Here is a 12889-nt window from a genome sequence, read left to right on the forward strand (position 1 = left end):
TTGTCATCCTCTTGTTCGTTAAACGTTCACTACAGCTGCCACGTTATCTTTGCTTACATTCGAATGCAACCCAACATTACTTATTGATTTACAAACAAATAACATTCCCAGAACAGTTAGCTGCCAAAATCTGCGGCTGCTATTCAACGTGCCAGAATATTAAGGTGCACCGCACCACCACAAATAAATTGTTCGCGCTATCTTTATCTCCTTGTGTTGTGACTGACCTATAATCTCCGAAATCCAGACGTCTTGTTGAACAAACTAGCTAACCACGATACAGCCTTTTCAGTAGCCATTTATGCACAAATTACCCCAACATCTTCGGTAAACACAGCTGCATTGGTAAGAGCGATGGACATGAAAAAAATAAGGCTCGCAATGTGCCGCGTGTTATGCATATCCCCTTTCTCTTATGCTTCGTCCTTCCTTGCGATGCACTCAAGCAAAATGGCCAGATAACCAACGGATAGCTGTCTAATTAGTATATTAAGCTTAGAGCTGTTCCTTCCTTGAATCCGGAGGAAATATCGTGCTTATTATCATCGACTGTTCAGTGATACCAACTCACTTATCAAATTGCATTGCGTTGCGAAAAATGATTTGCAGAAGGTGAATGCCAGTGACAAGTTTTCAGTAAGAATGCGCATCGTTTATAGGCTTAGGAGACTGAGTACACAGCTAGCTGCTTGTTTTTCTAGGTTTTTTTGTGTGTTCTTGTAATTGACGAAGCCTTAACGCTGTGGAACGTCGCCCATGCATTTCTAACTTTCATGATAATGATAGCATTCTTTTATTATGGGCGGTTACGACCCGGGCTGAGAATAGATACTTGACTATTGTATCATGATACGATACAAAATAGTCCGGCAACGAGTATTTGCGGTACAGATACAAGATACTACCGCAATTACCGTATCCGATACGATACTTTCATTTGCATCTTAAGATACTTCGATACATTCGCAAATTTCTTGCTATATATAGATCCACATATATAATGTAGCAGCAAACTCGTAAGCACTAAAATGTTTGCTTTTAAATTTCTTAACTTCGGCAAAACTTGTCTTATTTTAATCAAATATGTGTTAGTATCTCAAAGATTTTGTCTTTCTTGCTCAAAGTAAGATATTTTCGTTCTGAAACAACTTATTGGGGTTGCATTAGCTGCTTAAGATGAAAGCTCTTTATACGCTGCACTGTCAGCGGTTTTTGCTTGTCGCTTTTAAAAAATAGGGGGTTTTACGTGTCAAAACCACGATCTGATTATGAGGCACATCGCAGTGGGGGCTCAAGAAATTTGGACCCCCTGGGGTTCTTTATAACTTGCACCTAAATATAAGTACACGGGTGTTTTCGCATTTCGCCTACATCGAAATGCGGCCGCCGGGGTAAGGATACGATCCCGCGTCCTCGTGCTTAAGCTTGTCGCTTTTGTAATTGATGGCAGTCGTTGCCCTGCTTCCTGACCAGTTAGAGGATCGCCATATAATTACAAGAACGTCATTAAGAAGCCTCTGCACGATGTCACAAATACCGCTGGGGAGTATTAGAGAAATACCACTGTGGAGCACGACCTCTTGACTCTGCTCCACAATAGGGACGCGCAGACCTCATCGCCTGCCCTCGATGGAGGGCTCTGGCGGGAAGATAGAAGAATTTTGCTGCCTTTAGTTTTATTCAGGTGGCTTAGTTGCAGCAGTATCAGCTTGAGAAGCGCAGTTCAGCCAACGTTTATACTTTCGCACGGTGATGTTGCGATAGACAGTATCTTGTATCTTAAGATACGCGACACATACTTTCGTATATTGGAAAAGCAGATACTGATACAACGTCTTGCCAGACGTATCATGGTACAGATGCAAGATACCCAAAGAGTATCTAAGTATCTAAGATAGATGTATCTTCGATACTGCCCAGCACTGGTTATGGCCTCTAATTTTGGTGGCTATAATGAATGCCGAAGTTGTCGAATGAATATCAAATGCCTAGTTGGCGCGCAGTTAAAGCCTTAAGCCAGCATAACAAACGCAGTGCTTGACTGAATAACTCGTTTTTGCAAAACAGTAAATCAACACTGGAGGGAAATATTCGTGTCCAGTGTCATGCTCATTTCATTATTTGGCGATTTCACTCGCATTTTCGACCAGTAGAAAGGGCTTAAGCGGATACAAGAACAAAGAGGAAATGTGAAGCGGAAAAGCAAATGTAATGCTAATTTTTTTCCCGGTCGCTCCAATGTTCTGAAAATAGGAAAAAAATGCGTAACAGTCTTCTATCGTTTGTAAGACCTTGCACTACTTTTCAACTGTTTCTTTCCAATACATTCGACAGCACCGTATGGCACATTCCAATTTCGATCGTCACGGAGGACAATCCTGACTTCACAGCGACCGCGCCCAAGCACTGGTTCAGTACGAGGACATGTGAGTGATCCTTACATTTGCGATAGCATTGTCCGTGCAGCAAAATGTGCCCTTCTTTTCGGACGAACGCTCTTCAAGTAGCATTGTAATAATAATAACATTTGGGGTTTTACGTGCCAAAAGCACTTTCTGATTATGAGGCACGCCGTAGTGGAGGACTCCGGAAATTTTGACCACCTGGGGTTCTTTAACGTGCACCTAAATCTAAGCACACGGGTGTTTTCGCATTTCTCTCCCATCGAAATGCGGCCGCCGTGGCCGGGATTCGATCCCGCGACCTCGTGCTCAGCAGCCCAACACCATAGCCACTGAGCAACCACGGCGGGTGGTAGCATTGTGAGCGGGCGCATAAGTTTAATTGGCGATTGGCGTTGTCTAATGTAATGGTCCTACATTGATCCTATACTTTCCCATACTTCATTTATTTGCTGCGGGTGATACCACTCACACCTTCCCCCTCTATTCGCTGTTTTCACTGTTGTCATATCTCGAGATAGAGCTAGAAAAGCGTATAGATCTAATTAAGCGCATTGATTTTAAGCACCAGCCACACGGATTGATGGGCCAGGCATCCGGGAAGAAAGGACTACCGAAACTGGAAGTCACGTTATTGTGCTTTTCTTTTTTTTTTTGCTGATTTCGCTTCGTTCATCCGCAGCCCCGCTTTTCGGCGCGCCGAGCAAGAACCATTGGTTGCTGCTCAACGCTCAGGAGACCTACTACTACAAAGTGAACTACGACAGGAACAACTGGCTGCTGCTCGTCGGTCAGTTGGAGACTGACCACAAGGTGAACATATTTGAGTTTAACTTCTCGCCAGCAACTTGTCTGTGCTAATCCCGCTTCTTGCTTTCCGACGACCGTGCCCCTATTTTATATCTTCCCCATGGACTCAGACTCAGACAACCGATACAAATATTGAATTTCGTACTCGCATTTCATGTTTGACTAACAATTTGTGCAAGCAGCGCTAAGCAGCTCTAAATTCCTTAAAGCGATACTGGTGCCGCCACAACTGTAGACTTTGACTACGGGAATAATCAAAACAAATAAGATTTGACCAGGAGGCGCATAGCAATGGAACAATTGATACATTTAACTTCACCTTTATTTTTATTTTTATGCGAAATCTCGTGGAGGTCTCAGTAATTTTCCATTATTAGCTCGGCAACTTTCAACTTGAGGCTGCTGTTGTGACTCTGTCAAATGCTGGCTTATGTTTGATATATTTTTATATGAGGTTCGTCAGCGCACATTTTACAGTATTTCAAACGCGCAGAGTGCTTCCTGCGTTTGCCTTCCCCTTCTGCCAGGTGATTCACGAGTTCAACCGGGCTCAGCTCATCGATGATGCCCTCGACCTTGCCCGGTAGGTCTTCGCAATGTTCAATTTGCTTTGTTTGTTTGTTTTTCGTTCTGACCAATTGTTTTTACACTCAACACTCATTAACTTTGTCACTCACTAGTAAGGTTAAACCGATATTTACACCAGTTACAAGCACACAGTAATGAGCTCAGGGACGCCACTTGAGATCATCTTATGTTTTTCTTGCCTCGAAAATTCTCCCCTACATGCATTAACAAACCTGACTAGCACGCGAACCAGAGAACACATATCGCATTCGCGGATAACTATGAAAGCAAATAAATCTTTAACGCCCACTCAGCGACTCACCGCGGACACGACTGAACAACAAAGCGCGCATTGTTTCGTTTTGTCTCTGAGCATTTCGATTGGCACTTACCATACGTGCACTGGTAATACTTTTTCTTTAATTGTACTTGCTGAATAAGAGTGCCATGGACAATATTAGCAAAAAGAAGTAAAAAGAAAAGCGGAAAGGATGGGACTTGCACCTCAGCGTTCTCTGTTATTGTGGTTGAATATAGTAGGTGTGCGGGTACGCAAAGTTGAGTCAGCTACCAAGCAATGAAAGTGCAATACCGTGCCCTGAAAAACTACACGCAGTTTTGATCCATTTTGTTATTTTAACCTGTGCACATAAATCGTGGCTTACAGTACGACCTCATTTACAGTTGATGAGGCCGTACTGGTCGGTGCTAGCCAAGGATGCACTAGTTTTTGTAGCTTTTGTAGACGTTGCAGTACAATTTTAAGCTCCTCCGATGCGAGTTTTTTTAAACACACAAGGAATTCTCAGAAAGACAAGAGGTATTCTCGCGCTACGCAGATGGGACAGGCAGACTGGAAAGACGACTAACTCCCATGGTCCTTTCCGCGTGTCATCCATCGGTGTTATTCCGGACATTGTCGAATACCGCCACGTTGGCGTTTTGAGCCAATCAGAGAGGCCGTAGCAACCCTGTCAACCAATCAGAGACGACAAGATGGCGAAGTTACATAATAAGGCTGAATTAAACAGTGTCCAGAATAGCAGAATAGTTGTTGGCTGGAACTACAATCGTGCCCTATATCTCATACTGTTGATTTCCAGGATATGGCAGAGTCGAATACATAGCCGATAGCTTTGTTCATGGCTAAAAGGACTGACATCATCTGACACTATACGCCAACAAAAAAGTGCAGTTTCACCCGAAAAGCGAAACACTGACAGCGATAGCAGAGTATTAGACTATTACGCGTTGTAAGGTTCGTCGTTTTATTAGCAGCATAAATTGCAGAAAACATTCGCATGCTACCTAAACACGCCTGGTGTCACGCGTCCAAAATACACAAGGCCAGAGGTTTCACTCGATGACAGCGATCCCTCGCGGTCAGAGAGCTGGCGCAATGAGTAGCGCCGGCAACGGAAAGTGCGTGGGCTTGTCCGGAATCGAACGTTCCTTGCTGCCGCTCCCTTCACCATTTCAACTGAGCCGCGCCTCCGAAACTCAGCTGATGTGGCCTCCAGCATTGTGCGCGCGGGAAGACAGCACGCACGATGCCACCAGCTTTCTCGACTCGCCCTCGCATGCTCTCACTGGCACCCGCAGTAGATCACGTGACCTCCAACACAGTGCACGGCCGCTGCGCCTATGGTCTCGGCGAGCTGGCCTACGCTGGCCGCACATGCGCTTTCAAACTCACGACAGCACGGCGGCGACAAACGCGCGAACGCGCCTCGAGTGTCCCTATAATTTCTATCACAATATAACTAAGTGAGCTGCGCGCGCCTGCAGAGGCGGCCAGCTGCAGTACGACCTGGCGTTCGACGTGCTCGAGTACTTGCCGAAGGAGCGTCACCACGTACCCTGGAACGCGGCACTCACCAACTTCCAGAAGCTGGACCCGGTGCTCAGGCACACCAAGATCTACCAAAAGTGGAAGGTCTGTATTCTGCCCACCAGTGGCACTGTGAATGCGCTCATGTGCAACATAACGGCAACAACCACATTGGTTGCCGTTGCCATCAGTCAGACATAGCGCCGCGCGATAACAGCGCTGCTAGATTGACATAAGGCAACAACAACAAAAATTATTATTATTATTATTATTAATATTATTATTATTATTATTATTATTATTATTATTATTATTATTATTATTATTATTATTATTATTATTATTATTATTATTATTATTATTATTATTATTATTATTATTATTATTATTATTATTATTATTAACCAGGGCAAACAGACCCAGGTAAGTGCAAACTTGAATTTATTCGCTGTCGTTGTCTTTCCAGGTATTATTATAACAATGATACATATGACCACATTGAACGTGTTGAAGCCAACATGACAAGTAATTCAAAGTATTTCTGGAACTACGAGAGCTCTCTCGCTCTCTTAAATTGAGCGCCGAAAATGTGTTTCTCGATCAAAATGGTGATTTCTCGAAAACTGCTGATGCCTTTTCAGGACTTTTCTGTTCAGTATTTGGTGTAAAAGTTGCTTCTTTCTCAAGTAACCTTCCTTCTCATCTGTTACGGTGCGCACGCTGTTAGTCAATGAAGACCTTGTTTTCAAGTGCATACAGCGCCTCAACCCTTTCCGGTGTCGCGGATGATATGCCTTTCGCACTGCTTAAGACGTATAAAAACATACTTGTCCCTGTTCTCACAAGCATCTTCAGCAGTTCCCTAAAGTCTAGTACGTTTCCTAGCACTTGGAAGGCAGCATGAGTAGTGCCCGTACACAAGTTGCGGGGCTAGAAGGGCAGTTGCTCGCTACTGGCCTGCATATACCCTCTGCATTGCATCAAAAGTGTTTCAATCTGTACCACATTGCCGCTTTCTGTTAGTGCTAAGAACATTTTAATAGATAAATAGCGTGGAATTGTATCAGGGCGCTCCACAGCAACGAACTTAGTTACATTTATGAGCATTACTTCCAGTGTGGTACGTAGGTGCCAATTAGACATTCTTTCACCGAAGTAAAACACTTGATGTGCTTTGCCATGAGCGCCTCATAACAATTAAATCTCAGGCGAATGAAGATACCGTCTTCCATACCTGCCCTGGTATCTAATTGGTGTATAATCGTTGCCATTAATTGACAGAGCTCTGTTAGCTATGAGGTCACTATAGCAGAGTTCCTAAAGGATCCGTTCTTGGCCCACTTCTCTTCCTACTGTCCATAAATGACTTTTCATCAGCAATTCAACACTCTTCATTCCTTCTATATGCTGGCGATGTAAAAAGTTTAAAAGGCAGTATGGGAGAATTGCAATCAGATGAGTAATTTACATGGTTCTGCCTTTTAAATTCTTTATATGCTATCAGTCTGAGTCGGGCTATTCATAAATATTACATGAAAAAGAAAAAGCTAATTTCAGTTTATTATTATTATTTCGAATTTTTCACAAATGTACCTTTTCTAAAAACTATTAGATGCAGAGCTTTCAAATTTTGTGAAACGAGAGACAATGGTCCGCTACACAACAGGAACTAAAACTATGTAGATCAGTACAAAAATTAGGGCAACACATTTCTTTCTTTTTTACATTGTATACCCTCCACAATTTCATGCTTCTTGTTTGTTTTCTAAACTACCATTGGCGTGTGGATAATCATTATAGTTCAAAGTTTGTACGAAGCACTAACTCAAATGTTCATAAAATTGAGTTCCCATACGCTCCGCAGTTTTTTAACAAAGAAGGTACAAATATGTTCGAAATTGCGTTCTGAAAAAAATTCAAATAGAGGGGTGTCAAACTGCTTGATATATCAAAACGTCCTTGTATTAGTCTTTTTCGTTGTAAACACTACTGTAGCCCTTGTCTCTGCGCTCATCAGCGTTTGCTCGGCAGGTGCTCCTTTTCCGTTAAATGCAATAGCTAGGCAATCTTTAAAGTTATTTAGGGCTGTCAATGTTTAGGACTGCATTTATCTCCAAAAAACTGTTTTTTCACTCTCAAACAGGTGCAGAGACAATAAACTACTCCTAAATGCTTCCAAAATTACGGCATTAAGCTATATGCGGGAAACCCATCGTGTACAATTTTCATAAACCCTTCAGGATGCTCCATGGCCCAGAGTCGATGAAATGAAAGATTTTTGTATGTATTTTGAAAAAGACAAAGCTTCTCTTCACACGCTAAATATGTGGAACAACGTGACCTTCAGGCTCTTGGTATTGATTGTATCTCATGACTTCCACTCTCCTGTTGCCTTTCTGATATTGTATTTTACCGCGTGCCTTCCACTACTATAGAGTATATGTCTCTGTAGTTTGGGACGAAACGTGTAAACCTAATTCTGACTTTCTTGAATGCGTCCAGAATAAATTCGTATCTATATTCAAGCGCCGCTTTTGTCGTTCTGCAGGGTATAGCCCAGTCCTCTCAAGTATACCTAAACTTACGTTCACCTTTAAGATCAAGACGTATTGAACGAGATCTCCTGTTCCTCTATATTGAACCAGATCTCCTGTTCCTCTTTAAGGTGGACCATGGCACTATACATTGTCCAAAGCTTCTTGATCATGTGCAATTTTCCGTGCCACAAACGCATACCAGGCAGCATGCCGCTTTTTCTGCATGGCCTTGTTGCATTAGAGACTGTACTATATGGCTCGACTCCAAAAGACGTATAATAAGTATTCTGACAATATTGACATAATTCACAGTTCGTTTCCTATGTTCTGTATATATGTAGATAAGCATGTTGGGTGATTAACTTCCCTTTTACGTGCGGCCTCCTTGTTTTCTGTTGCCCTATTTGTTTCTGTTTCCCTATCTCACATTGTTTTGTATACCCTATTTGTCTTCTCTGTAGATTTTGTCTCGCGTATTAATTTTTATGTGCACCAGTACGAAGGCTCCGTAGCAGTTCCTGGGCGCTATAACAAACACTGATTGATCGATCGATTGATTGATTGATTGATTGATTGATTGATTGATTGATTGATTGATTGATTGATTGATTGATTGATTGATTGATTGATTTATTGATTTATTGATTGATTGATTGAAACAAATATTTGCATATTTTTACTTTTGACTGTTCTTCCCATTGAAACGAATGTTGCCACTACCTTATTAACTTGCCTGTTTTCAGTGTTATTCTTTGGATTATTTCATTGCTTCTTTGTTTCATCATTCACGTAATAACTAAACGCTATTTATGTATCTCTAACGTATTTGTCTTGAGTTATTGGTGTTTTCTTTTTTCGTATATATCGTACTACCTTGTTACAGCTCCCACATATGTATTGCCCCTTCGGGTTCCTTTGAGGTTACAATAAATGGAACGGAATCAAATTACAGCAAATAACGTACAGTGGAACCAACTTCAAGGAAAACAATGATGCTTCACAATCGTGTCACTAAGAAAAAGCGAAAAAAAAAGAAAGCCGTGAGACACAAGTCGTCTAAATAAGGACAAAGAATTGTGACTGAGCAGAGCACGAAATGACTGTGTGAATGTGTTTTGTTTTTGTTTTCATACCACCCACTCATCTCTGTATTTCCTCGTCCTGGGCGAAAATAAATGAAATGAAATGACTGCTCGAAAAGAACGAAAAGTAAACTTCATTCCTGAGACGAGAAAATGAACGCAAAAAAGATATAATTTCACTAATAAAGAGCACGCTGCAACATTCTTTTTAAGTTATGCAGGGAATGCATACCATGCTTTCCGTAATTATAGTACCTCTTCCTTCATCGGTAACAGGAGAGCGCCACGATAGAGTAAGCCAAAATTAAAATCTGGTCATTCCTCAAGATTAAACGATCGCGTCGACACTACTTAGCGCGCCGACGCGCCGAAAATACGTCATTAGTGTGTTCGATGTATTGTCCACCAATCTCGGCCCCCATCTCCATTTTCTTCCTTTATTGCATACATATTTTCTTTCCTGCAAGGTAGTGCTCTTGGTAAAAGTGACTTGTTTCCTATTTTCCGAAGCATAATCTGTCTATTTAACTTAAGGGTTGCTATATTTATTCTGTTTCCCTTTAAACGTCTTGTGTCGGTCGGCTTTTCTTTCTACATCCAACGAACGTACCGCATAGTAAAAGCCTATTATGCCACCTGCGAACTATTAATTGAAAGTGCATTACATATACTTTCAACATTTCCTTGCCTATATGCGCATATCTCAGCTGTCTGTGGGTAACTAAACACAGCACCATAACATTTTGATGTTCTCCAGTGCTTAGGAACTGTGTTGTTCAGGGGCTAGCCTGTAGAGACAGGATCTCTGATATTTACTTGCATTTAAGTCGTATAACGATTCTTTATACGCATATATAGTTGGCGAGTCTCGCACCTTACGAAAGCAGCGCGACATAACAAATTGTACCGCTTGAACGTACGTTACCGCTCTGTTGTCATTCCGTGTTTCACTCTCCTTCTTCAGAGGTTCGTGAACCACCTGCTCTCGAACCAGTATGAACGTCTCATGTCCGAGGAGAGCAAGGACGAATCCATGCAGATATCGTAAGTCTAAAGTGAGCACCTCTATTTGCCAATAGGGGAGCGGTAGTTAAAAAAGATTACACGGCGGTTACGAGTGTGTAACTCTAATGTTTAAAGAGACCCTCACCAGACCCCTCACCAGGTCTGGCCATATTGAGCTGACAAGCGCAGTGCATACAATGCGCGCTAACGATCGTGTTTGCTAAGTATTACATCGCTACGCGCCGCCAAAAGCGCTGAAATTTTAAACCAAGTGCCATTTGTCCTCCTCCTCGCGGGCGCCGCGTTCCCAGCCGGAGAGGTGACGTATATGCACACGTCTGTGCCGTGACGCCGCTCATAGTGACCCGTGATTTCGAGAATTATTCAAGGCAACATCTGTTATTCGTTCAATCTATTGCTCCGCTACACGAATTAAAGTTTAGAGAAATAATAAAACACACAAACCGAATGTCTATACATGTTCTTGTTTTACTTCGTACCGTAGCAAGAGAGATGTACTTTTGTTTCGTCTGCTTGTTGCCACGTCGCTCAGTCGCGCGCACAGACAACAAAACTATGTCAATTCCTACCGTGTTCCAGCGCGCGATCATGCTCTTTGAACCGCTTGTATCTGCCTCTGTGTTCGTGTAGCACTGACTTATACCGCTAGTCAGGTGTTCTCGTGCAGAGCGCGCAAAATCGTGCACTGAGCAAAACGCGACAAAGGCAACAGCTCGCGCGCGACGCCGTCAGCGGAAGTGCGTCGCGCAGCGAGAAAGCGGGGGGAAAAGAAGGCTGGACTTGTGACGTTTGCGTCACGCGATCTTCGAGCTCCTGTATGGGGGAACGTAGGGTAGGAATTTCTCTTGCGGATGCTAGGCGGTGCAAGTGGAGAGTGTCAATTTTGGTGGTTACGCGCGCCTCCGGAAATCATGGGTTCATGGCACTGCTAATATTTCTATCTCTGCTATTAATGAACTAACTTGTAAAATTCTTGCTGTAGAACGCTCCTTAAAGGCACGTAACTTCCACTGTATAACCAAAATTTGCTATGTGGCCTGGTGAGGGACCCTTAAGCTCTAGCTGTGGTACGGGCGAGACAATCTCGAACTCACCGAATCACTTGTGACAAGGCTCTGCTTTCTCCATGAAATTTCAGTGTGAAGGATGTTCTGCATCGTAGTGTTTTAAACTACTACGTTCCTCTGCGATAACTGAGCGCTAGCTGGCTTTATAAGCATACACTGGCGCAGCCGAGCGCGCAGAAGCTCACCGAGCGTGCCACTGCCGCCGGCACTCTCATAGACACCAAGGGCGCTGTAACGTAAAACTATTCCAAACTTTTCTATTCCAATTCTGCAAATCAGCCCTACTAGATTGGTCAAAAACTTTTTTGGACCAGCCACGCGACCAGTCTGTCAGTCTGTCACGCGACGTCAGGAAAACCGCGATAGCTCCCCATCTGATATGACGTGTACACACTGATTATGCATGATTTGGCCGAACAAAAGAAAAATAGTTATCTTTGATTCGACGCCTTTTAGCCATTAGCCCTCGGCTATTGGTCAAAGCTTTCGGGCTGCACCCACTTCACCTGCCTGTCATGCGACGTCACAAAACCGCAAAAACTGACTGCGTCAGAGTGACGTGTGCGCGTTAAAGATTCATTAATATGCCGAACAAAACTGAGCTTTTTTCTTAATAACCGCAGGCAGCTCCGTTCCGAAAGGAATAAAAGATGGCTGCCGCCGATCGCTCAGGCACTCACTACTCACACCTGCCGGAAAACATGGGCTTATTTGCGTATAATAAAGCTTCTTGCTTGGCCGTGTGACGTTTTCCGGCAATTTCGGCATGTTTATGATCTCGTTCTGCCAACTCTTCTTTGCTGAGGATCCGTTTTAGCGTCATTCTTAAGCTTCCGTTGCATGCCGCCGCGATTTTCAACTAGCCAACGCAAGCTAAGTAAGGGAAAGCGGACCAATCTCAGACGCCGGCACCACTCTCTTCGTCCGGTTATCGATTTTCAGTGCAATGGCTCGGCTCCGTCGAATCCCTCTCCACTTGAGCGTGCTCCTCACCTCTTGCCAGCCAATTAGATAAGACAAGCCGCTCAGCGTAGGCAATGTTATTCGTTTTTCAAGGAAACAAAAGTGACCTCCTATATATGAACGAGGAGAGCGTTTGATTAGTCTGTTCAGACAACCCTGCCGGTGACCGCCCGATGTTCGCATCGGCAGTTACGCAAATTTGACTTCAGGAGATTGGAATAAAAACACATTGGAATAGTTTTACGTTATATGGTCCGTTAACGCAACGCCGCGGGGTACACTTCCACTTTACGGCGAGTGTAGTCGGTAGGCATCAGCACTATTTGGTGGTGTTAGAGAAAAGCCACGCTTTACGTCACGTGACCAAACGCTCCTCTCTCATTAGCGGAAGCGCACGCGGCATCGCATGCGCTTCCATCAATGGAGCACTTTCTAGGGCGCTATCAAGGTCTGCGATGCGGTAGGCGCCGAAGGCACGAAACTGATTAACGAGTTCAGAAAACCTAACGCTTTACTCTCTGTCTCCTTAAAGTGAAACAAAAGGGAAGTATGAAATGGGCACCATCGAAATTTTATACCTCCGCAGTATTTTATATGCGATATG

At 43.4% G+C, this 12889-nt stretch overlaps 1 protein-coding gene across 1 annotated transcript in view; it reads left to right on the top strand.

Moving 5' to 3' along the window:
• The window catches only part of LOC142583489 (aminopeptidase N-like), a 41198-nt gene that overhangs the window by 23304 nt on the left and 5005 nt on the right, over positions 1–12889 (top strand). The window contains exons 15-19 of the mRNA XM_075693976.1: positions 2290–2426; positions 3085–3215; positions 3740–3795; positions 5568–5715; positions 10194–10273. Coding sequence (XP_075550091.1) covers positions 2290–2426; positions 3085–3215; positions 3740–3795; positions 5568–5715; positions 10194–10273 — 552 coding nt within the window. The remainder of the gene's footprint in view (positions 1–2289; positions 2427–3084; positions 3216–3739; positions 3796–5567; positions 5716–10193; positions 10274–12889) is intronic.

This window comes from Dermacentor variabilis, chromosome 5, assembly GCF_050947875.1.
Source record: "Dermacentor variabilis isolate Ectoservices chromosome 5, ASM5094787v1, whole genome shotgun sequence".
Taxonomy (NCBI): domain Eukaryota; kingdom Metazoa; phylum Arthropoda; class Arachnida; order Ixodida; family Ixodidae; genus Dermacentor; species Dermacentor variabilis.